Below are 25,612 nucleotides of genomic sequence, written 5' to 3'. Positions count from 1 at the left end.
TCCTTGTTTGAGCTCAGCATCTTCTTCCTCTGAGCTCAGATCAATGGGAACCTTCTCCTAGCTATCCATCACACATGTAATGGAGGCAGAGGCTTGGGGGAGAGCGCAAGAGAGCAAGGGAGGAAAGCAGCAGGGGGTGGAGGGGAGTATTGAGAGACTAAAAGAAGGAAAAAGACTTCCAGAAATGATGGGGTGATAGAGTGAGTGGAGCAGAGATTTCAGATATGAAGTGAGAAAAAGCCTGCGCAAGGGGAGCAATGCTCAAAGCTGGGAAAAGTCCTGTATATAGAGAACCACTGAGTGCATGCAAATGAGTATCTTTTTCTCTCTGTTTATGTTGCTCAGGGTGTGCAGACATGAGAGAGTACGCAGAAATTTGGTTTAGATGTAGAAGTAATTTGCAATTAAGTGTTCCACAAAGTTCGTAGTGTAGAGTATTTGCCTTTAATCTCCCTCACCCACCCGATTCGCCCTTCCCTGTTCTCTCACCTCTAATTGCTCCCACTCACAATCCCCCAGGAGGGGAGGCTCTGACGTCACCCACCCGCTCTCCACCTCCCCCCCTTGCTTCTCTCTATCCTTGATCCTTTTCCCCGTTTTCCCCTCCCTGCCTGTTTCCCACCTCCCCTCGGGTGTAGCTGTCACATGATCTAGTGTAGTGTGAAATTACTCCCTTCCCTACAATTCCCTCCGTCTTTCTGAGCCTGAAGATGTTTCTTTTATAACCACTCCTCTTTGTCTTTCTTACAATGGCACTCATCATTTTTTATCGCTTACCCCCTCCTCTCCTTCCCTCTCTCTCTGCACTCCCCACCTCCCCTTGTCCATCTCATCTCTCAGGTGTAATAATCGCACTCAGTGTGTGGTGGTCGCAGGGTCAGACGTGTTCCCAGACCCCTGCCCAGGGACCTACAAGTATTTGGAGATCCAGTATGAGTGTGTCCCCTACAGTGAGTACTAAGACCCCGTCACCTCCTCTGGCTTCCCCACCCCTCTCACCCCATTCATCACCCCTCCCACCCTTACCTCTATCTTAACCTCAACCCCCCCAGCCCCTCTTCAACTCCCCTCAAGAAGTGACAATTCAGTCACATGCACACACACTTTCTCTCTCTCTGGATTTCCTTAACACAATAAAGACAAAACAAGACACACATAAGTCTTCACCTGCTCTCCCTTTCTCTCTCTCTCTCTTTCTTCTTACTCTCTGCCACATTGCACAGACACAAACACCAACACGATCACAGAGCACTAAACCTTTTTTCTCCATCAGCAGAGTGATGCACCAGTACCTGAGGGGGATTTTCACATGGGGGGGAGGGACGGTCCACCAACACCGGGTCTGATAACCACTTCACTCACATCTACTGCAAACATGGGGTCAGCCCCTATTGGTGATCACAGCGGTGTAACAGACACCGCCCCAAACTCACGCACTGATTAACCCTGGGGCGTGCTTCTGTCTTTATCTGCTGCCAAACACCTTTGCTGTCCCTCTGATTCTCAATAAAAAAGTAAAATTGGGCTCAGTGAGACTCTCAGGCTAAGGGGGTGGAGGTGTGGGGGTGGGGAGAGGGGTTGTTGAGTGTTTGCCACACCTCACAGAAGGAAATGTTAACACAAACAGGCAAGGGGCTTATTTTAGAGCACATGACCTGCAGTGCCGCACGTTTTACTGTCCCCATGGTAACGGCTGGCTTCCTGGCTGCTCTGCTCAAAAGTCTGCGGCAGGTGTGGGTTGCACAAATCCACACTCACACAAACAAAAAAAACACAAAAAAAAAGGAATGAAAGGGAGGGATGCACAAATTGCTCTTTTTTCCTCTTACTCTTCCTGTCTGAGTGAGCATCTACAAACAGATGAGAGCACACTCGCGCAGCCCCAAAGAGCAGACATGGCTGTGATTATATGGTGTTGTGTTGATCCTCGCTCATGTGAAAATCTCCGCTCAGTCTCCCCTTCTCCCTCTCATTTATTATTACGCTCAGCATTGATCCCTTCACTGTGTGCAGGACTGCCTGTCTGAGGGGGGATGGCAGAAGTGTGCTCTACGGAGCAGAAGTGTTTGGCTTTTGGGGTTAAAAGTAATATTTTAGGCTGGGCGTGCTGTTTCATTTTTTTAAGGATGGTTGTCTACTTTTTTTTGCAGAAATGAAGGTAGAGGTGAGCCGAGGACTGAGGAGACACCGACCAGCTAACTTCCTTATTCTTCTCTCTACCATTCTCTTCCTCTCCTTCCCTCAGCGGTCACTTTGACTGTTACCCCACACAGTCAGTCTGACTTCTTTTCATGTCTCTCTGCTCTTCATTTTCTCAGCTTTTCTCTTTACTTTCAATGTGCTTTCCAAAGTCCCAAACCCGTTTTTTTCTCACCTTTACTGGCATTTATCCCCATTTTTTTTCTGCCTTTCAATCCAATTCTAGTCTTTTCATTCAGTTCTATTTCTTTTTCTGTCTCTGTTGGTTTCTTTTTTTTTCAGGTGAGACAAATCAAATCCAAACAATTGTGGATTTCCAAGGACCCAGTTTACTCTCTGCTCTTGTTTAGCTCAGGGCTTTCTACCCTCTCTTCTTATTTTCTTCCAGGAGGTGTAAACGGCACGGTCACCATCTTCACCGGTCACATTTGTGCAAGTCCTGTAGTGTAGCTTTATGTCTATTGTTTACTGAGGGTAACAGTATCATCAATCAGTTGTTCCTGTTTCCTTTCCATCCTGCATCCTGACCTTGCATTATTCTCTTTGACTTTCAATGGGAGCTTGTTCTCTATCTCCCCAGCAATCAAAGTGTATCATGAATTGAGAGCTGCTGACTTGCATTTTCCCCCCCTTTCTGTTTGTTAAAACCTTTGTTGATTTTGAACAAGCAATGAGCGGCGTAGAAAATTAGAAGCTGATCCCCATGCGATGGAAGGTTCTGCGTGTCTGAGACAAAATACAAACAACCAATATACTCCGTCCTTGTGTCATGCTCTGAATAAGCAAATGCAAGCAAAATTGAATTCATATACAGCTCAGGCCATGGGCTGTTTTTTGCATCTGGACTCGTCTGACAATCTGAGCACAACTTGACGTATTAAAACTCTGAGCTGGAACTTTTCTTCCTGAAGCCTATTCACCATCGCACCATACGCCACTCAACTCGGCCACTTTTAATTACCAGGAGAGGGAGGTGCTCTGCACTCTTCAGTTCTGCCTCAGCAGAGATTTGTCAAGATTAATTGAATTTGCTGCTACTAATCGCTCTGGTAATGCCCCATCGTTCACGTCTGACTGAGAATGCTGGGCACTTGGGTACCATCCAAGTCTGACGCATGTTTTTTTTTTTTTTTGTTGTTGGTTGTCTCAACAAAAGGGTGAGGAAAGTGATATGTAAAGTTTGTGTGTCATAGCACCCGAGATGGTGTGCAGCCAAGTTGATGGCTGAGTGGGATTTTGCATTTGACAGGGTCCTCCGTGTGAGTGGCGCTTGTGTGACACAGGCGCCATGTTGCCAGTCACCTGAAACGGCGAGGTGACAGCAACAGCAGATCTGACACACACAACACAGTTCTGCCGCCTGAGCCCAGATATGACAGCGGAACATGTGTGTAAGGTCGCTGTGAGCGCAGTTGCCTTTGCAAAATACAACAAGTCAAATCATATCTCATTGAGCTAAAAAGCCCTGCAGGAGCCTCCCTGCCACGTAGCATTGTTTTTGTTTTTGTTTTTTCCCATTTGAAACAGAGCAGGAGAAAATGGCTCAACTGAACTCTCATTTCACACTGTCACATCCCGCTGTAGCCTGCTGGATTCCATTAAGAAATCACAGATCCATAAACACAGCTGCAGCATGTGTTTACTGCAGTGAGACGCCCCCACTGCAGTCTTAACGCAGGGTGAATAGTAAACCTGGTCTATGAGGGAGCTCTACCTGTTCCCCCTCTCCCTCAAAGAATACAGTGCTAGATCATTATTGATTCTGAGTGGCCTCCTTTAGGGTCATCCATACTTGCCAGGCCAGAACATTTAGCCCTTGTTAATATGCACCGTGCTGGTTGATATACGGCACTGTGGCAACTCTGCTTGCCTTATCGCAACAGTCTCCTGTATTTCATTCAGATTTAGCCACTATCCCACTGTTTCACTTTACAAAATGGATTCTTCCACCAGAAATGTATTCAGCACTGCCTATTCATTACAAGGCGCTGCTTTTTTTGGACACAAAGCTGCTGGAAGTGAGAGTTGACTTGTCGGGAAGAGTTTGTCAGTAGAAAGAATAATAGCATTGTAATATGACAAGTTTTCAGAGGGAGGAGAGGCAGCACTTTGATGTAGCTTAAAATGAAAATCTATTAATATGTATAGGGACACCGTCAAGACGTGGGGGCTCATAAATGTTTGGTGAGTGAGAGGCAGGAGGCTTCACTCTGGCCTTGGGAAGAGATGACTTTTTTTTTTTCTAGGACAGACTGAAACGGGCAAAGAAGAGAAAACAGAGACGGGAGAGGGCAGGAGAAACCGAAGAAGACACACTATCTCTCGGCACTTGGAAGAGGAGACAGAGACAACTAAGTCGCCTCACAGAGCAAAAACATTATACCTGTGCGCAGCCTGCAGTGTGTGTTTCTAGTTGCACTCATTGCTGTGGGAGTAATTGATAGGGTTGTGGAGAGCACCGAGCAGAGTGATTAACAGCAGAGAGGGCAGCAACGTATTTCTCAACAGAGCCCGGAAAGAGGAATGCTAAAGAATCAGACAAACATCCAAAGTGGCCTTAATCCAACCTTCAGCTCACTGCGATGACAGCGTGATGAGTTTCTGTCTCTTATTTCTGTTTGTTTGTGCACGTTCGCAGGAATGTGTGCCGCTGTGCGAATTTGTGTTTTGCGCTCTATTTTTCAGGCAACTAAGAATAGAAGAAATGGAGTCAACACAAGTCTTCCACCTCCCTGATTTTATATTCTTTCTCTCCGCAGCAGAGAAGAAGCTTTATTTCCCTTTCTCTCTCTGTCTACATGCCACTGCAGTGTATCACCCACCATTTTCGCCACCTGAAAAATATATTCCTAGTTGAGCTTTTAGAAAATTGCATTCCGTTTTCTATTTTATAAGGACCGCGGACACAAACTGGAGTAAAGCGGAAAACCTCTGCAGTCAGCATTTTTTTGCTCAGACATGGAAAAATACTGCCTCCTTTGCCCTGCAAAAGTATTTAGACCCGCTAGATTTGTTTTATATTTTGACAAATCTAAAATGAGCTTTGCCACTGCAAAGCTTACTTTTTTATTAATGGGATTTTATATAATAAACAAAAAATGCTTAATGGTGAAGTGAAAGAAGAGTTCTACATAAGTTACTTTTTTTTCCACAAAAAACCGCCTGAAAAGGGCACTTTGTTTCCTCGTGATTCAATATTTTGTAGAAACACCATTACAGCATTTACAGCTGATCTTTAGAGCCTAGCCTCATAAATATGCTTTAACCTAAGCTTTCCCTTGTAGCACGGGCAGCATGTTTAGGTTCACTGTAATCCATAAAGGGGAGCTTTGGCCGTAGAATCAATTATTTTACAGACTTTTGCAGGTTTTCTCACAGTTTTGCCCTGGACTTGTCTCCATCTGTCTTCCCTGATCAACTCTGACTAGCTTCCGCATCCCTGTTGAAGAAAATGGTTGAGACATGTAATGCTCTCCTTGCCCAGAGCCAAGATGATGGGTCGAATGGCACTCTGTGAGATATTCATAGGATGCTTATTTATAGCCTAACTCTGCTTTAAACTGCTCCACAACTTCATCTCCGGCCTGTTTGCTTTGTTGTTTAGTTTCCGTGATGCAGTTTAAATGTTCACTAATCTGAAAGAACTCTGTCACTTTCACAGAAAAGATTGATTTACATTGAGATTTAATTACTCTATCTACTCCATCTTTTAATTAGGTGACTTTGAATGCTGTGTTGAATAGATTTACAAGATTATATTAAGAGTTTCTGACACTAATACTAATGCACGCCAAATTATTCAGAGTTGTAGTTGTTAAAAAATTAAAACTTTCTTTCCGCTTCACTATTTTGTACTTATTTATAGTGGTGTGCCACTTACAACCCCAATTAAATACACTGAAAGATTGAAATCTGCAGCATGATAAATTGAAAAAAAAAAAAGCTAAAAGGGTATGAATAGTTTTGCGAGGCACTGTTCTGTTTTAACTCTCCCAAATGACTGAGTCCAGTGGACCCCCTTCAACTTCCTCCACAGCTGGGTCCTACTGGATGAAAGTTCTGGATGCTAGCACTAGTCATTAAGTCAGTCCCTCCCTGTTCTAACCTTGGAAGTAATGACTGCACTCACAGTTGGAGGGAGGGGACATGACGTGTCCCAACTAACACAGTTTCACAGGATTTGCAGTCTTGCTTTCCTGTCCTCACCCTTCTACAATGAAATTGGCTCACAGTCTCCTGGTCTTGGAGGTTGTTTGTCCAGTTTGATCTTGGCGTGAGATGATAAATAATCCGTGTGGATGGTGATGCTGACCGTGCCGGTGCCAAGGTGCAGGGCCGTCTGCTGTTGCTAATGGTTCTTTCTTCCCTTTTCTTTTTAACCAGATACTTCTTTTATTTTATTTTATTTTATTTATTTATTTTATTTATTTTTTTGGTCAATTTCTCCTCCTTCCTCTCACTTTTTCACTCTGTTGACGGGCAACCCTGAGAGGTGTTGTGACAATCCCACAGGAATCCCTGGAGATGTGAGACTTCCCATGACATGCACACCACAATCACGCTCACAGCGGGGATCCGAGAGCCATGTGACTTTTGACAAGTCTGTTCTTGGAGAACGCCGTTCCACTCGCACACAGCACTTTTGCCTGAGCAAACACGGAGGAAAAGCGGGTGCAAGCGCTATAATATAGAGGGCGGAGCTGAGATTTCAGCACATGTATCTGGTAGTCCCCAGCTGACATGGATGGATATCGAGGGACCCGGACTTTACCTGTTTGTGCCAGCTGAGGCCTCACTGTGATTCAGCACACCCAGCTATTGATTTGTGTGTGATGAGCCTGCTGCTGTAGACATTTCTCTTATCCCTTTCTTGTCTTTACCCCCTTCCCACCCCTCCACCCCCTCCTGACTTTGTCTCTTGGTCTATCTGTGTTTCTGAGGCGTTCCACTCTGTCAAGCCCTCCCTTTCCCCTTGTTGTTTGTTCTCTATTGCTTTGATGAGCCGGTCTCGGCCAGGCAAGCCAGCAGCTCCCCACTGATTGGATGGTCGATGGGTTGTGTTGTGTTTTCTTTTTTTTTTTTTTTTGCCGGCTTCTGTGGCAGGCGTCTCTGGCTCTATAAATCAAGTAAGGCCGGAAGAAGCTCTTAAAATGAAACGTTGACGTAGACTATGCATGGAGATGAAGGAAGCAAAACGGGCTTGTTAAACTCTCAGAAGACAACTGGTCACAGATAGATAGCTTCATCACCACCTTTCCATCTGCCATTTTTCTATCTCTTGCTCTGTCTTTCTTTCCATTTTCTTTCTTTTTTTTTGCAGCTGGAGAGAAAAACGGCATGATGCTCTTCGTCGGTTTCTTTCTCCGACAGGTTCTTGGAGCTGCGCTTTCGGCACAAGAGGAAATTGGGAGGTGGGGTGGGGGGTGTTTTGTGGTAAGACGGGGCTGAGAGTGTGTGCTATGGGTGGATTGTGTTGTTGAGGGGTTATTGATAAATGTGAAAGGAAATGGAAAAGGATTAAAATCCAGGTCAGGCCATTTTGCCCCTTCTCATTTTCCATTCAAGCCATCCTTTATGTGAGTAGCCAGCCATAACGCAGACAGATAACTTGCTTTAAAAAAAAAAAAAAACACAGAGCGTGAGAGAAAGGACAGCGTTTTATTTAATCTCAATTTTCTCTTTTTTCCTGCATCTGTTTTTCCTTTCATTCTCTTTCCTTTCCCTCTCTTCTTCTTCCTGTCTCTCTATATTATCTCTCTGTCTCCTTCTTTCTCCTTTTTTTCCGATGCTTGAATAGAAGTGGATCAAAAAGGTAAAGTCCACAATGAACATAACAACCACAGTTCGCCCCTTCCTCCCTCTTCCTTCTCCTACTCCCCTCTGCCTCTCCTCCCCCCATATTCCTTCCTAACCCTGCACCCTGTGTAGTGGTCATGTTTGATGTTGATATCCCTTCCTCTTCTTTCTCGATCTCTAAACGCCTCCTCTTCCCTTTCCGTTCTACTTTGACGTGTAACCAAAACTCTAAAATCCCTCTAGATCTCCTCCTTGGTTTTGATGACAACACCCTGAATACCAAAACACACCCACACATGTCAGTTATCACACAAAAAAAAAGCATAATGGAGGGTCAGCCCCGTGTCTATGAGAGATAAACGAGAAAATTACCTCACACATCTGTCTAAAGTAACACACAACATACATAATTACTTTTTCTTTGGTGCCAAAATCCATCCATGTCTGAAATGTAGATTCATCTCGCCGCTATTGCCTCAGACACTTTCTAATAGATGTTCCTCATGATTCAGATTTCACAAACACATTTTCCAACACTTTTTCCAGATTGATCTGTCCCTGCAGATTTAAGAGAAAAGACAGTCGCCATCTTCAATTACATTACTCGACCGCTCATTTTCTCCATATTGTATCTCTTTGCCTCTATTTTTTAATTTTCCAGGACCAACATTAAGTCTGTTGTTTTTGGAAACCTCAAGGGAAACTGTAGTGTTAGGATAACTCAGTAATTAGACAAACTTGCTTTCATATTATTGTTAACAGCATCCCATTTTCAGGTACTTCAGCGTCCTTCTCTCATTCTGTCCATATTAATTCTTTTGAAATGATAATTACCACATTTGACTACCTCGTTTCCACTTCCCACCTACTTACAGCTCATCTTTCTATGTTGTGTTTTCCATCCTCCCTTTGAGTTTGTTCTCCCTCTCTTCAGCTTAATTGGTTTATCTCTCAGATTACACCTGGCCATTACAAAAAAAAGACCACAGGCTCTTTGAAGATGTTTTCCTCTCTTTCTCCTCCTTTCTTTAACCCAATCCCCTTTTCTGATTTAGTTATTGTAAGCGCATACGTGCCCTCTTGTAGCCCCTCACACCGTAAACCCTTCTCTTCTTCAGTGTCCATCTCTTCTGGTTCCACTTGTGTCCAAGAAGAGAAGCGGGATTGGGGGGGAGGGAGGCGTATCCTCTATAGGGAGCCCTTCAGCTTCGTGTAATGGCTTCTCTGATGCTGCCTGAGCCGAGCCAAAGCACTTTTAAAGAGCTCCAATCAGCACCTCAATCACAGGATTCTCAAAGTGCAAAAGATAGACTTGACCCTGTGGAAGGTCAAGGCAACAATAGTTGCAGATATTTTTAGCTTTCCAACGAGCCTCTACTCCCCCTCCCAGGTCCTCACCCCTTCTACCGTCTCCGAACCCCTCACTCACATCAGTGCCCCTCTCAGCTGTCCTCCTGCCTTGCGCCATATAGCCGGATCCATACACTGGAACAATTAAAGTCTCATTGCAGTTGTCGTCAACTGGTTTATGGACTCCTTTGTCTGTTCTTGTGTTTGTGGCTTTTATTAACATGAATCATTGTCTCCACGTTCTTCTCCCACTGCAAGTGGCTATTTCAGCTCATTTTGTCCGTGCTTGTAGTGAAGTAGGAAGCTACAAATCCCTGTTCCTCCTGCTTTCACCTCACCCAGCTGATTGTATTTATTTACCATGCTTCCTCCCACTAACATTCAAAGGAAAACCCTTTTTTTCCTTTGTCCGCACTCCAGCCCATATTAATCTTCAGACATTCCCCCACTGGTGTTGAGTGTTTGTTTTAATTTTTATTTGCTTAAATTACTTTTGCTTTCTGTTATTTGTAAAATTAACCATTCCTAGTTGATTTGTGGAATGACAAAGTGTGTATCGGGATGATGTTCAACTTTTGGTTATGATGTAACAATCCAATGAACCGCTGTCAGCCTACCTGCTGTCAGTCCATATCAAGGCTACGCCGCCAACAGCTGCCTCTCCCATCCCATCACTTCTTCTGTCCCTTTTCTCACCCTTCTCGCTGACAGTCTACCAGTGCCCAAATCATCCTGCTATCTCTTTTATCAGTGCTGGCAGGACAAAGTAGTGTTTCTCTTGCCTCAATTTGTTTATTTCTGAGGCAAAAAAGGCAAGAAATTGAATCAGTATTAGGACACTGTTGACAATCTCTGTATTATCATAAAGAGTTTGGATGAGGGAACATGCAGAACAAAGCAATGCCTCAAATAAAAAGCTTTCTATGTGTCATTTCAAAAAGTGCGAGGAAATAAGTGAGAAAACAGAGTACTGTGTGACAGAAAAAAATACAAAGAATGGCTGTGAATGGAAAAAAAAACAAGAGAGAACACACAGTTGCTATAGAGACGAGGAGTCTGGCAGCATCCCCTCATTAGGAATGACCCACCACACACAAGCACAGTCATGTGACCACGGCAGTGCGTACACCCATTTTTTGACGTAGGGAAATGAGGGAGGGAGTGCACAGTGCACATGTAAAAAGTCATTACAATTTTAAAGTCAGGGGAAGAGAGAGGCAAACGAGCGAGTGAAGCAGGTGGAGATGAATTGGAGATTAATACGAAACACAGCCAGTTTAGGAGACTGTCTGCAAACACAGGATCTCTGGAAGACTTTGAGCAGGAGTGAGGAGAGGAGGAAGCTAACGTTACAAACAGGAAGGCTTGTTGATGCTCCCCCACTCAAGCCTCATCCAGAATACAGTGCGCTCCTCTGTTGTTGTCTGTATCTTCACCCAGTAGCCATGTCCCTATCAACTTTCATGACATTCAGACTCAGCTTCACACAGAGGTAGATAACATTTTGATTTCAGAGGATACTGTTTTCTGTTGCTGTCTGCTTTTGGTCTCAGTTAAGGGTATTCTCTGGGGTGAATGTTTGGGTTGATAAAGCTTTAAAACTCGCCTCTTCCGGCGTCTGGACGGCGTGTTCTTGCATGCATTGTCTAAGAATGTGTGTGTCCCAGAGTGTATGTCTGTTTATGTTTATGCTGTATTGTGATTTTACTCCTAAGACCTGACCCAGTATAGTCTAAAAGGAAGAGGAAACACAATGGGAGTTCCCCCTCCCCCTTTCTTTCCTTAAATATCTCTCTTCTTCTGTCACTCTTTATCACTCCTCAGCAAATTAACTCACTCCTAATTCTGATTTCACAGGAAATAACCTATTTACTCTCTTTTGCTCCACTCCTCCTTCTCTTCTTTTTTGTACACAACAGAACATTCTTACATTCCTCTTGCTGCTTTCTTCTCTACTTCTTCTTTTCTGTGTCTCTAAACTGCAAACATGCATGCAACACAGACGCACCACATTAATCAACATCAAGATACCCGTAAACACACCAATCCGTGAACGAATTCCAGCACATGCCATCAGAAGAACACCATGCACTCATGCACGCCCATTAACTGTCCAAGCATGGATGCAGGTTAGCTTGACATGCTCCATTCTGCCCCCTGCTGAATGCTTACTGCATATGCCAGTAACAGGTTGGGGATTCAATTAGAGCAGCATGCTCACAGCAGTTAGTTCTATGAGTAGCACCACTGCAGTCTGGACTGGACTGGGCAATCGCATTGGCCAGAAGAACCCTAAGTTTCTTGTAGATGGAACAAAAATAAAAGGAAAAACAACAAAAAAGGAAAAGCACAGCTCTTAAGAAATCTACTGCCAACCATTGGCAGGGGGTGTTCAGATCATCAAAGTGGAGCATTAGCCATCACCAAGATGCTGTCACATCAAATTTGAAAACAGCACGGACTGCAGGCAACAGCCAAAATGAAAGGTCTAAATTTAGCCGAAAGCTGTCAGTGTTCACTTTTACCGGTCGATCACAAATGGATGCTAAACACTAATGGGAGGTTTTTGCTGTCATTTTCAAGAAAGTTCTCAGGCTTTCATCGCTTCATACCGGAGCCTCATTTATTGACAAGTAAAAGCTGACCTGTGCCTGGGAAAGGAATTACAGAGATAAATAGTCAATTATTACGGCAGCATTTCCCAGTATGTGTGGTGGTAATTGGCAGCCTTGAGTACGATAGCTACAGCCTGCGTTTTAATCCCTGATAAGGTAAGTTTCATTAGTCATTTGGCCGGTTTAGGGTAAAAAAAAGAGAAAAAAAAGTGTTGTGTGTGTGCTTCATGATAGCTTCACTGAAATGATCATGACTCCAAGATTTCCATCCGTAGCCAAAGAGGAATTAATCTATTTATCCATCTCACATAATCCCAGATGGCTCTACGGAAGCTAACCTGCTTGAGCCAGACTAGGATAATGCCTAATCTCAAGACTTATGCCTAATGCTTAATGCCTTATTCCTAATACCTCATTCATTCTGTGGTCATAATAGCCTCTTGTACTATACGTCTCTGCAGCCAGAGTTTGGCTGCTCTGGCTTCCTGCTGTTAAACACTTCACAGTTACAATTGGGAGGGAGACGAAGCAAAGGAAAGCCAAGAAGAGCCGGTAAACAGGAAAGCAGCCGGGGGAAGCTGGGGAGTGCAGGTCAGACTTAATGAAGCCCCCCAGGCAAGGTTTGCAGGATGTGAAGCGTGGCCACTCTTTCTGTTTGCCATGCGAATGTGTGAATAAGAGTGTTTGTGTGAGTCTCAAGGTCTGTGCATACAGCTTAGACGCCACTGATGAGCCCCTTTGACACCGATCCAACCCTGCCACTAGTTCATTAGAATAAACCAATGTGCAATGATTGTAGGGGAAGAGGTGGAGGAAGACGGGAGGGGGTCGAGGAGGAGCAAGGCTGATGGTCTCTGCTGGGCTGCTGTATTAGTGAACTGACGAGGCCAAAAGAGTACAGAATGCAACCTGTTCAGTACAAGGCAAGGGGGTTAGGTGCAATATGTCACATGGTATTATAGTAGTAAAGTGTTTCAGGTTTAGGCTAAATTTATTTTTTTTGATGTTCTTTATGCACCAGAATATACTTTACTTTCAAGACATATTTTATATCCTAGATTAAATTTAAACATTTGATAGAAATATAGATGTGTTTTCTGTTTTAGGTAATAGGAAATAAAGTACGTTGTTGATAGAGAAGTAGGCTTGTATGTTTGTTTTTATGCGTCCTTCATGCTACCTTGAGGCACAGTGTTGTTTATGGGTCACCTACATACCAAGCCTTTTTACTGTTTATTTAGCTATTTACAGTACCATTGTACTTTTTAGGGAGTGTCCTACTTGTGTTGGTCGTTTTCCACTTATCCACTTATTTTATCCTCAGCAAAAGAAAAAAACAAAAAATAAAATCACCCGTTCTTTAAAGTATTTAATCCTCTAATAATTTTCACATTTCAGTCACTCATAATTACATATTCGGAGCGAACACCTTAGCCCGTCTCAATACATTCAAGTAAACATTTTGGTTCGACAATGGAGCATGACAAGCCTCCTGTTCGTGAGGAGTCTTTATTCAGTGTTTGTTTGTGCCTGACTGATTAGATTCCTGTTTGGCTGGCAGTCTCAATCCCTGTTGGACCCTTCAGACAGAACAGGCTGATTCCTAGGAGACCGAGCAGCACAGATCACCAGCCACTAGCAGCAGCAGCAGCACAGCAGAAAGCACAAAGAGAAAGCTGGATTTCTGGGAGCCTTGATTTACTCCTCCATCCTCTCTGTTGGGATTCTCCTCCTCTGCCAGAATCCATGCAATATTCAAGACAGTTTGAGCCTAGACTGATCCATCACTCAAACGGTTACAGTTTGACAGGATATGTACTGTACGTGTGTGTGTGTGTGTGTGTGTGTGTGTGTGTGTGTGTGTGTGTGTGTGTGTGTGTGTGTGTGTGTGTGTGTGTGTGTGTGTGTGTGTGTAGGTTTGTGTGCGGAGATGCTTGTGTGGTATCCCTGTGTGAATGGCAACAGTCTGCTTGCGATTTCGCTTGTGCTGTCTGCGTCCAAATGTCCCTGCAGTGTCTAATTAGTTCAGGGATGCGTTCAGTCATGAGGTGACCAGCAGGTGTCTGGTTCTGCCGCAACCGTGAGCCCCCGAGACACGCAGATAAACTGGTAATGGAATACATGGGGACCATTCAGCTGTTTTATTCTGTAATGCGTCCAATTCTGCTACTCCCTTGACCCTCACTACTTTCTGTTGCTGGGACCTCTGTGATGTCAGAGTGCCGTGGATGCCCACAGGTTTGCTCATAGATAACCTGACACGCCCGTTGGATCCCCGGGCAGCATCTCTGACACTCAGGGATGCACAACATCAGACAGCCAATTTACACCAGTCCCCAGTGGATGACCTCCACTAGTCCAAAATAGACGACGTCTCTGTGCAGTGTGTATATGTGTCTTATTTGTTGGATGGATTCTTCAACTTTTTCGTTGAGCTTCAGTGTCTGTTTGCGAGTGGGAATGTTGTTTGTGTGTGACGCTGAGTCGCAGTTGCAGAGGAAGGGGAAGCTAATGCAACCTCACATCTTTACCCCAGAATGAGCTGGGAGGGGGAGAGGGGGTCGTCTTGGAGGCATTACTCTTGACTGAGATCCAAATTTGAGTTCTAATAAAACAATCTCCACAATATTTTTTTTTCTAACACCCAGGTGCAGAGCAAAGAAGCAAAGGCCTTTTGAAAGAGAAAATGCACAATCAAATAAAAAGTAGGCCAAGATAAATTAAATTAGCGACTACATCTAAGCAGCGACTGCAGCCAGAAATCTCCCATTCATCATATTCAAATGTTTTTCGAACACAATGCTCAAGTTCTTCAAATGAGCTTTTATGTGTTCCCTCATTTCAAATCTGATAATGTTCACCACCTATTTCCATCTCTCTCACCCATTCTCCAGCTATTCTATAGTCTTTTCATTTCTATACTTGCTTTTATCTACTCAGAGCTTTCTCTTTAGCCTTCACAGTATCTTTCTCCTGCTTCATATTCTAGTCTTTCCCCCCCATTTCTTTTCTCTCTCTTCCTCACCTACCATCTTCATGATAACTGTCATTATTGCTATGCTTTGTTTTCATTTTTCCCTCATTCTATTTTTTGTTTTGTTTTGTTTGTTATGCTACTGCTCCTCTCCAGTTTTTGTGTGCCCCGGGACGTTGCTGCGGGTGCAGGTGCCCAGCTCTCAGCAGGAGGCAGAGCACCAGGCGGGGGCATGGTGTAAGGACCCTCTGCAGTCTGGGGATCGTCTGTATGTCATGCCCTGGACCCCCTATCGCACTGACATGCTGTATGAGTATGCCTCCTGGGAAGACTTTAAACAGAACAGAGCCACGACTACCTACAAGTGAGTGCATCTCCCACTGCCTTGGATGATCAAATGGCATCTGTTGCTGTATCGATTCATTGGCTTTTGATGTGGATATGGGTAGGGATATCAGAATGGCCCCACTGAGGCTTCTGCATTGTACTGCACCACATACATTGGTTTGCTAATCATCTTCGTCTCTCTCTTTTTTTTTTTTCTTCCTTCTTTTTTGCAGGTTACCAAACAGAGTCGATGGCACAGGCTTCGTAGTCTATGATGGTGCTGTATTTTACAACAAAGAACGCACAAGAAACATTGTCAAGTATGACCTGCGTACGCGCATCAAAAGCGGCGAAGCCATCGTCACAAACGCCAACTATCACGACACGTCACCGTACCGCTGGGGGGGGAAGTCGGACATTGACCTCGCCGTGGACGAGAACGGCCTCTGGGTGATATACGCCACCGAATCCAACAACGGACGACTGGTGGTCAGCCAGGTGGGAGACCAGTGGTGCACCGCGAGGAAAGGGATATGGATTGCAAATGCAGGATTAGATTATCCAGAAATCTCATCCGAGTGGTCCGGCGAATTGTCAATACGGAGGAATAACTTTCTCTGAGATTACAAGCCCGCACCGACAGATGAGATCAGGAGAGGCTGCTGTCTGATAAAAAAGAGCAGTATAAATATAATCAGAAATATTTCGGGTCACATTGTAAATCCCATCATATGAAGAAATATCTTTGCTAGCAAGATTAGTATTTGATTTATTTTACATTGCATCTCGTCTACAAAACAAATCATTTTGACTTTGGAGATATTATGACCTAAAAAGATGCGCGTCATCCTCGATAATACCAGGATGCATTGCTTTTTCTTTGTTTGCAAAATAATCTCGAAATGGGATCCCTCCGTGAAGAGTTGGTTTAGTATATATTACTATTTTAATATCAGTTGCTATTTAATTTTTGTTTTAAAACATACAAGTCTTATCTCCTAAAGAGCTCAAACAAATAAATCAGTAACCTGTAAGTCAGTAAGTTTAAGCTTACTGAGATTGAGTTATTTTGGAAAGAGATTTGGCAAACATTTTAATCTTTATATGTGCAAACTGGACACATCTCAAACTCTGGAGCTGTAATTGCAGCAAAAAGGTGGTTTCACAAAGTATTGACTTGAACTGGGTAGCTACATAGACACAGTCTGTAGATTTTTAAATGTGAAATCCTAAAAGTTTAATGCCTTTTCCTTTCATATCACAATGAGACACTTCTTTGTGTTAAAGCTCTCTGATCAACTACGTTTTCATTTTCTCTTCACCCGCAGGTTAACCCTTACACACTACGCTTTGAAGGCACCTGGGAGACGAGCTTCGACAAGAGGATGGCGTCCAACGCCTTCATGGCCTGTGGCGTTCTGTACGCGGTGCGCTCAGTCTACCAGGACGATGACAGTGAAGCAGGCGGAGACCTGGTGATGTATGCCTACAACACCAATCGTGCGCGAGAGGAGCCGGTCAACATCGCTTTTCCGAACCCCTACCAGTACATATCCTCTGTGGACTACAACCCTCGAGACAACCAGCTGTACGTCTGGAATAACTACAACGTGCTGCGCTACCCGCTCGAGTTCGGGCCACCGGACCCCACCACTGGTGAGCAGTGATTCCAAGGAAAGCATACATAAAGGAAAGCATAGCATAATGTGCTATGACGGAGTCGTTAACCAGGAACTTATGCTTTGTCTCTCAGACACTTTGCTCAAATTTGTAAAACGCTCTTTCAGCAACAGCTTAAATATTTTAGTCTGCACCACATGCTATTTCTCTTGATCTGAGAAACTCTTCAGATGGCACATGTAAGATATGCTTCTTTGAATTTCGAGGGCTTCAGATTGCAAATTATCCTCCAGCGTGTTAATAATAATATGGGATAGCTTTTTTTCCCTCATACGTCTGCCGCGGCACCTCATATCAAGTTGAGTGTGTCATGAATAATGAAAAAGTCATCATCACCTGATCAACTGTAATGTCAAAAAGGGTGTGGCATGCTGCTTTTCGGCAGTTCATCCGTGCGAGGGGACGACTGTGATGTGCTGCAAGTCTGAGCTGCGTACAGATGGGCAAGAAGCTGAGATTAGGCGCAGAGAGAAACGAGGTGGAGACGAGCAGGCGGCAGCGCTCGCAGAGTCGCACGCTGACTCTGTGTTTGATCTGCTAGGATTTTGTAGTTGTGATGTGTTGCTTTCATCTTCACATTAGGTTTGGTTGTTAGTGACGGTGACTTCTCTGATGCATTTGATAAATTATTAATTTATCTCTGAATTGTGATGTTGCTGTCCTCCCCGGCGCCTCCTTTCTGCTCCCCAGAGTTTCTTTGAGAGGCTTAAAAAATTGTTTGTCACCCCGATTACAGAGCAACTACTTTTTGAACTAAGCTTCTGAGGAATGTGTTACATTCACATGTCCTTCGTTTCTTAATTTCCTTGATGTATAATTTGTTATTTGATTTCTCACACAGCCTCTATTAAGATGCAAACTCTCTGTTACCACTCAATTTACTCGCAGGGCCTCTGACCACCACCCAAGTGACCCCTACTCCACCATCAAGATCGTTCACCTCCAGTGCGAGTCCCTCTACCGTACGACCTCTGGCTCCCACCTCGCGCCCAATCGGCTCCATTAACAAGCATCCCGATCTGCGTCCGATCACAGCCACCGTACCTGTCACACGTCGGCCGCCGCCTCCTCCTCCTGCTCATCAAGGCCCAGATCGGCATTTTTGTGAGACTAAGCTCATTCGGGGAATCCAGTGGCCGACCACTCAGCGAGGGGAAACTGTGGACCGTCCCTGTCCTAAAGGATCTCTGGGTGAGGATATCAGCTTGTAGCTCTTCTGTTTAAAATGCACTCAGACTGCATGTAGTGCCTTGCAAAGGCATTCTTAACTTCATTGTATTTCACTGGGATTTTATAGACCAACACAAGGTGGATAATAATTGTGCAGCAGAAGGATATAGGTTCTCAAAATTTCCCCACAAATTAATATCTGAAAAGTGGGTCGTGCATCTATATTCAGCAATTCTAAAAATGTTTTTTTTTTCAAGCTGAGTTAGGTTGGACAAAGACAGATGGCCTCACTTTTTCTTGCAACAAAACTTCATTTGGGCTTAGTTGGGTCGTTGTAATATGTGGATATGATTTGATCTAAACCATTTTATTGTGGTTCTGTCTGTATTTTTTGGGTGTTATTCAGCTGGAAGGTGATTAACGCATTTTACAGCTTCTAGTTTTCTTACAGAATTCAGCTCCAAAGTGTATAATATAGCAATAAACACTTTTCAGATTTATACTTTGAGCTGGTGTGTCCCTTATGAGTTCCATTAAAGCTTGTGGTTTCAACAGGGTATGTATGCTTTTGCAAGGCACTGTATGTGCCTGCACACTTCTGTTTTAAATCTTCCCATAATGCATATATTCCATCTTTGTAAGTCCTTGTGCCGTATATGTTCTCACACATTCCCAAGCCGTAGGGATGTTTGTGCTCTCCTGCTTGTTTTTTTTTCCACTGCTTCCTCCTTCTGTCCCCATGCTGGTCTCACCAGTGTGCGCCGTCTCTGAGGACTCGCAGATAAAAGCTCGTCCTCCATAAATGAAAGGCTCATCTCCCACAGAAACAGAACTGATTGAAAGTGGCACATAATGAAATGAAAGGCCACGCAACACAGACTTCACTTTCCTCCGTGTTATTTGCCGTACTTTCAGACATCTAGCCGTCAAAAAAGAAAAGTCAAACAAAGAACGATATCTCACTCGGTCATCCTCTCGAATTGTTTTTGTTGGGTTTTTTTTTTTATGTTATCTTAACGTTAAATTAGCAGCAGATGTAATTGCTCGTCATGAATCAGTTCTGTGATCGATAAAGGAGAGAATGAGAAAAGTTGAAAAGAGGAAGAAGAAAATCAGCAGGCGAGCGCGAGAAAGAAGCGGATGAAACAAAACCACATCTGCTGTGATCCTGCTATGACTACGAAGCGCTGCTCCATTATCTCTATCATCTGTGCTCGTCCAATTTGCTTCCCTCTTTGTCCTATATGGTAACCGTCCTCTTCTCCTCCGCCTTGTCTTTGTGACTTGATGTTGGGTATTTGTGCTAGCAGCAGCAGCAGACAAACCCCTCCCTGCTTCTGTCCCTGCATGGTGTCCTTCCTCTGAACCCTCGCGCTGAGCAAAAAACACCAGAGTGGAAATGAGATTCTGCGGCAGGCGCACGCTTCCATCAGGTGTTTTTATTCGACAGTGAGGAATCATACCTGATGTTCTTTATGTGTGACTGTGTGCAGAGATGAAATATTATGTGAAGGTACAAGAATACAGTAGCCCCCTTCCCACACCTCCCTCCGTCTTTTCTCCTGTGTTCACTGTCTTTATCGTCTTATTTAACCTTTTTTTCATTCAGTCTCATTTCTCTCTCTGTTTTCCTCTTCTTCCCTCCTCCTTCTTTGTACTCGTCTTCAAACACTTTGACTATTGCATATTTAAAATTAATTCTGTTTAATTCCGCTAGGCTAAAAACTATCACAAGCTCTCTTTGTTCATCCCTCTCCTTCACACTGTCCCCTTTAATTGCAGTCACCTAATGCTTATTATCTCTCCATTCCCCTCTACCCGTCTTCCTCCTGCCCGCCTTTTCTCCAGGCATCGCTTCGTTCCAGTGTTTGGCGGACCAGGTCATTTGGAACCCACGGGGTCCTGACCTGAGTAACTGCACCTCCCCGTGGGTCAACCAGGTGGCACAGAAGGTGAGACCCAGAGCCACATCCCTGGTCAGAGGTCCGTCCCTTTCTTCTACCCTTCTCCCCTGGACACCTTCCCTGTCCACACATGATGAAACATTAACATATATCCAAGGCTGTCCTGATTAAAATAGAGGTCTTTTATTACAAGACGTGTGCTCATTGTGATTAATTAATAATTTTCTCCCCCCCACCCCCCCACAAATGTAATTAGATTAACGCTAGCCTGCATTTGTTGCAAAGAAAAGCCCCTAAAAACTCCTGCAGTCTCACTATTCCTGCAAAGTTTGGCTCACGTTTACACTAAAACAAACCTTTTTTTCTGTCTGGTCTTAAATGTGAACAAATTTGCCTGTCACGTAAAAATACAAGTTTTTTTTGTTTTTTTTGCTAAACGATAAATAAAAGTGAGAATTTATTGGCATGTTTATCTTCAGATGTTTACGTACATTTTCTAAGAATTCCTATTTGCAATTTCCAACCCTGCTCATAAATGTGAGATCAGGGCTTTGCTATGGCCACTTCAAATATCGATCTCTGCCTTCAACTGTATCTTCCTTCTGCGCAGTAAGTAAACATCATAGCCTTGTACCGATCCACAAGCATTTAAGCTCAGATATAATTAAATATCTAAACCGCATGTGTGATCAAAGCAGCTAAATTGGACATATTAATTATTTCTCCATGCATGTTGCTGATGGATTTCCTTGAGACATTTCTAAAGCGTGTGTGCGCATGTGTGTGTGTGTGTGCTTTGAAGGATAAATGGCATCACCCTTTAAAGAATTGCCATTGGAAGAATCCACTTTACCAGAAAGAAATCAATTGCAGCTGCAGCGTGTTTGCAGCGACTGCAATTTGCAGGTGAAAAACGTCTAAGAATAACAAAAACTTCATGGTGCGTTCTGCACGGTCTGTCTTTATTTACAAGGACACAAAACCACCTAATATTAGAGGGAATTCTGTGTGTGGGTTTTGCAAATAAATCGGAATATTTCCTTTTTTTTTTCTGCAGATAAAGAGTGGGGAGAATGCTCCTAACATAGCCAGTGAGCTGGTGAACCACACGCGAGGCCGGATCCAAGCCGGTGATATTAGTTCAACCGTCCGGCTGATTGAGCAGCTGCTGGACATACTGGACGCCCAGCTTCAAGCCCTGAAGCCCAGAAATAAAGAATCAGCTGGACGAAACTACAATAAGGTACAAGAAGGCATAATTGGACACGCGCACAAATCAAACATTAGAAAGCAACGTTCTGGTTCTTCTTTACTGCATGGACTATGAAACATTTTAATATCTTTCCTTTTTTTTTCAGTTGAATAAATCCAAGCTTTGTTTTCTTCTCTCCAGTTCCAGAAGCGGGAGCAGAATTGTCGGGCATACATCCAGGTAGGGGTTTTTCTTTTATCTGTCTTCTTTAAGTGCCTGGAATCAAACCGTTCTGGGACTTTGAATAACTGAGGCAAGATTAAACTCTGGAGCAGGCTGGGTTTGTGTGGATGAAATTCCTCAGGCTCCACAGCAGAATTAATGTCCTGTCTTTGGGATAATCACTTACAAAACCTCTGGTTCGTGCTGAAGGACAGACAGCATTCACTGTGATTAAATGTATACCACACATTAAAATAACTTACTCTGTATATTATTGTTATTATTATTATCATTTTTACTACTGGTGTTATTGTTATGTATATTTGTAAAATTGTGTCACTTCATAAAGAACTCGTCTGCCCGCAGCATAATCCTGCTGCGCTGTGACGGAGCTTAAGGTATATGTTTAATATCAGTCTTGGCCTCATCATCTTGCACAATAAGGTACAATATCTGTCGCTTGGAGAAAATCTAATTTGACTACACTATGAAAAGCAACAGTTTGTCTTATGACACCCTTCTTCGCGTTTTCAATATGTATGCAATATCTTTGGCTCTGGGAAAGCTCTTATCTAATATCAAGAAAAAGCATTGTGTATGCTGCTTTGTAATGATAAAATGCAGCACTCTGCAGCAGCCGCTCTTTTATGCGCCTTGACCTCTCTGCATCCTGCTGTAATATGACCCCCACGTCTTACGATCCCCGTTTGTGCGGGATGAATGCAAAGCATGCGGCACCGAATGTTACAGGGCTATTACTTTGTGTCACTTGCCGCAAGGTAGCTTTGCATAATAACCGCCGATCCAAGGATAACATACAAACATCCTCAGCCTTTTTCCTCTGCCACGAATGGAGTGCATTCTGATGCTCGATTCGTTTTCTTAACGGCAGTGCTCTTTATTCCACACAGCAGTCTATCCTTCATTTTGAGAGGTCTGAGCAAGAGAATTACATGATTCATCAAGCAGGCTACTCCAATAAATTGGATAGCTGATACAACCATCAAAATTGCCATTAAATGAATTGTAAGTGTGAAATAGAATGGTAATATGTCTGACATGGCATAATAACAAATTTATTGCAGGAGCCTGGTAAGCTTCTAGGAAACAATTATAGTAAACTTGTAAGTTAAATATCTTATCAAACATGTTTGGGCTGCATCATTTAATACACAAAATAAATCATTACAAAGACACTGATAAGCAAATTCAGGAGCAAACTGGTAATTAATGATAGGTAATTAACAGCTAATAGCACTTCCTGAGAAAAGAGTTAGGCTCTTAAAAACAGTGTTAATGAGCGACTGCCTGATAATTAGTCATCCAGAATTAGGCTTACTCTGAATTGGATATGAAGTGACGCAAAACCGAGAAGTAATAATCATTACTGTCATTACTGTAGAGATGTATCAATCACATGTTCTGATTGATTCAGATGACCATTCCCCTCCACCCCCCCCAACAGATCTTTACCAATTGTTAAATCAAGATCATTTATACTGCGTAAATTGAGAAATGAACTGCCTTAATGTCTGCTTACAGTAAAATGAAAGAATTATGTTCTGAGAGCCAACACTGTCCTCCACGACCAGCATTGGTACGTTTGGATACCAATCCTCAAAGTTCCTGACTAAAGCAGTAAAATACCCACAAATTGAATGCAGAAGGCAATCAAAATACTCCTTCTGCGTGGATCTGTTTGTTAAATGTTAAAGGTAATTACGGATTTAGTAGATTCTTACCTTGACTCTGAGATTTCCTCACAGATGACAGATGAATCTGCACTGTTCAAAAAGATCAAGCAGAGCATCAATGAAATTAGTTGTTGATCTCTAACTTTCTGCTTCTTTCTCTGACTTCAATATGAAACGCCTCAAGGATATGGAAATTAATCTTCTCTTACAACCAATTTGCACATGAATACTGTCGTTGACAATGTGAGCTGTTAGTGTATAAGTATTGGCCACTAGAACAGTAAAAAGATATGTATTAGAATATGAGTCAGAAAAAAAACACTTTTGTAATTGACCCCAATTATCTTGTACTGGTCACCAATAGTTATTTGTAGTCACTATGACCTTGTTGTTGTTTTACATTTAGTCCTATCAGCTAATCAGGAAAGATCTTCTAAATTTTGACTTCTGTAAATCCTCTTAATAATAATAATTTTTGATAATATCTATGCATATGACATGTCTCTGCTCCAGGCGGTTGTTCAGACGGTGGACAACTTGCTCCGTCCTGAGGCGCTGGACTCTTGGCAGGACATGAACAGCACAGAGCAGGCTCACACCGCCACCATGCTCCTGGACGTCCTGGAAAAAGGAGCTTTCCTCCTGGCCAACAACATGTACGGGAACCGCTTCTCCGACCGAGCGCCCAGCGTCGGTGAGCGAAAAGTTTTGCTTCTTTTGTGGACAGTGACGTGACGGACTCCGATCCACCGGGTGAAGCTCTGCCTCGGGTTCACGGCTCTGTCTTTTCACCGCCAGATCTGGAGGTGCATGTCGTCAACACGGAGATGGACCTTCAGGATTTGTCGTTCCCGCAGAATTATGCCAGCGACAGCACCATCCAGCTTTCAGCCTCCACCATCAAGCAGTACAGTCGCAACGGTCAGCGGCCCTCGCCCCTCCTCTTTCTCGCCCCCTACGTCCGAAAGACCGCGGTGTCCTTAGCAGCTCACGCTCTTATGTTTTCATTTGCATTTTTGTGCAATCTTGAAACAATCTGCATGCAGTTGACTAAGTTATTGGTTCATAATAACAGCCTAATCAGATTAACAAAAGCGCTGAGACAATTTCTTTTCTTGATGGTTTCTTAACAGCAGTCTTAATAGAATAGCTGGGGAGGCGTGTAGATTACAATCGGCCCCAGCCTGGCACAGCTATCTCAGCACTCTCTCTCCTTTCTTTTCCTCATTGCCTTGCTTAGTGTTTCCACCATCTTATCCCCGTGTCACATCTCTCTTGTTTCCACCTCCCCCCTTCCCACCGCATCATCCTTTCTCTCTCCCCTCCTCTTTCAGCAGGCCCCCCCACACCCCCACCACCACCACCCTCCATCCCTACCCTCTCTCTGTTTTCTGCCTCCGCTAGGCTCTGCAGTGGGAACGAGATTAGAATGATTGAAACAAACCCACATGAAATATTCATATGGAATAATAAGAGATCTGTGAATGCTTGAGGGATGAATGTTCCATTGCCCTCCACATTAAATCTCGCTCTCTTGCACCAGTCAAAATGAAACGGTCCTTACCATCATTCTAACCTTCACTAACTCCCTCTCTCCATCTCCCTTTCACTCACTCCGTCACTCTCTGCTCTCCGTCTCTGCCATTTTTGCTGCTGTTTCCGTATCATGCCCTCGTTTCTCTATTTTACTCCCTCCCTCATGGTTTCGTGCAGCTCCCCTTCTTAAATAACTGTGGTCTTTTTCACACCTTATTATTAAATTCTTGCTCTCTCACGTAATCTTTTGCAGGACAAGTAAAAGTGGTGTTCATTCTGTACAAAAATTTGGGGTCTTTCCTGTCCACTGAGAATGCTACGGTGAAAATAGAAATGGAGGGTCCGAGCTATGAGAGGAAACGACTGGCGGTCAACTCCCATGTAATCGCCGCCTCCATCAACAAAGAGTCCAGCAGAGTGTTTCTGACTCAGCCAGTCGTCTTCACGCTCAAACATCTTCAGGTAGCGTTATTTTTATTTTTGGGGGTCGTTATTTAAATGGTTTTAAGTCGTCAAACAAAAGCTGAACATTTCAAATGCTGTTTTCATGTATTGAAGAAGAAATGTTACCCAAATCATTCTGGACTTTTGTCCTCGTTAAATTATGAATTAACTGTTACTGAAGCTGAGTTCATTTTCACTGCCCACATTCAGGCCTGATTACTAAGAAATTATTCAAATAGAACATGTTGGACATGAAGTGGGATTACAAATCCCAAACGGCAAAACATTATGCCGTGATCGGAGACGTTTAAGAAGAGATGAGACCCAAACTCATTCACATCAGTACGGAATATTTTCTTAAATTTGGGACTTAAGCCAACCACGATTATACACAAAGGGAGAAAACTTTGTGAACCGTGACCTACCAAAATAAAAGCTACCAAAAGGTGACTCAACAAAAAACATGTAAAGTTTTGGAGACCTTATTTGCTTTGGTTAACATCCGTGTT

The 25,612-nt window shown here is 43.5% G+C and overlaps 1 protein-coding gene across 2 annotated transcripts in view; it reads left to right on the top strand.

The window, feature by feature from the left end:
- The window catches only part of adgrl1a (adhesion G protein-coupled receptor L1a), a 104,193-nt gene that overhangs the window by 64,318 nt on the left and 14,263 nt on the right, over positions 1-25,612 (top strand). Inside the window, exons 4-15 of one of the 2 annotated variants that reach the window (XM_008416067.3) lie at positions 841-950; positions 7,997-8,011; positions 15,091-15,298; positions 15,495-15,759; positions 16,590-16,917; positions 17,830-18,132; positions 19,960-20,063; positions 21,073-21,258; positions 21,409-21,447; positions 23,637-23,817; positions 23,922-24,044; positions 24,913-25,121. In XM_008416067.3, the coding sequence (XP_008414289.1) occupies positions 841-950; positions 7,997-8,011; positions 15,091-15,298; positions 15,495-15,759; positions 16,590-16,917; positions 17,830-18,132; positions 19,960-20,063; positions 21,073-21,258; positions 21,409-21,447; positions 23,637-23,817; positions 23,922-24,044; positions 24,913-25,121 (2,071 nt within the window). The remainder of the gene's footprint in view (positions 1-840; positions 951-7,996; positions 8,012-15,090; positions 15,299-15,494; positions 15,760-16,589; positions 16,918-17,829; positions 18,133-19,959; positions 20,064-21,072; positions 21,259-21,408; positions 21,448-23,636; positions 23,818-23,921; positions 24,045-24,912; positions 25,122-25,612) is intronic. The other variant, XM_008416068.3, reaches the window with a different exon arrangement.

The sequence above is a fragment of the Poecilia reticulata genome, chromosome 8 (genome assembly GCF_904066995.2).
Source record: "Poecilia reticulata chromosome 8, P_reticulata-male-v2, whole genome shotgun sequence".
Taxonomy (NCBI): domain Eukaryota; kingdom Metazoa; phylum Chordata; class Actinopteri; order Cyprinodontiformes; family Poeciliidae; genus Poecilia; species Poecilia reticulata.
The sequence above is the reverse complement of the archived record's forward strand: the minus strand, read 5'-3'. Positions and strand labels throughout refer to the sequence as shown.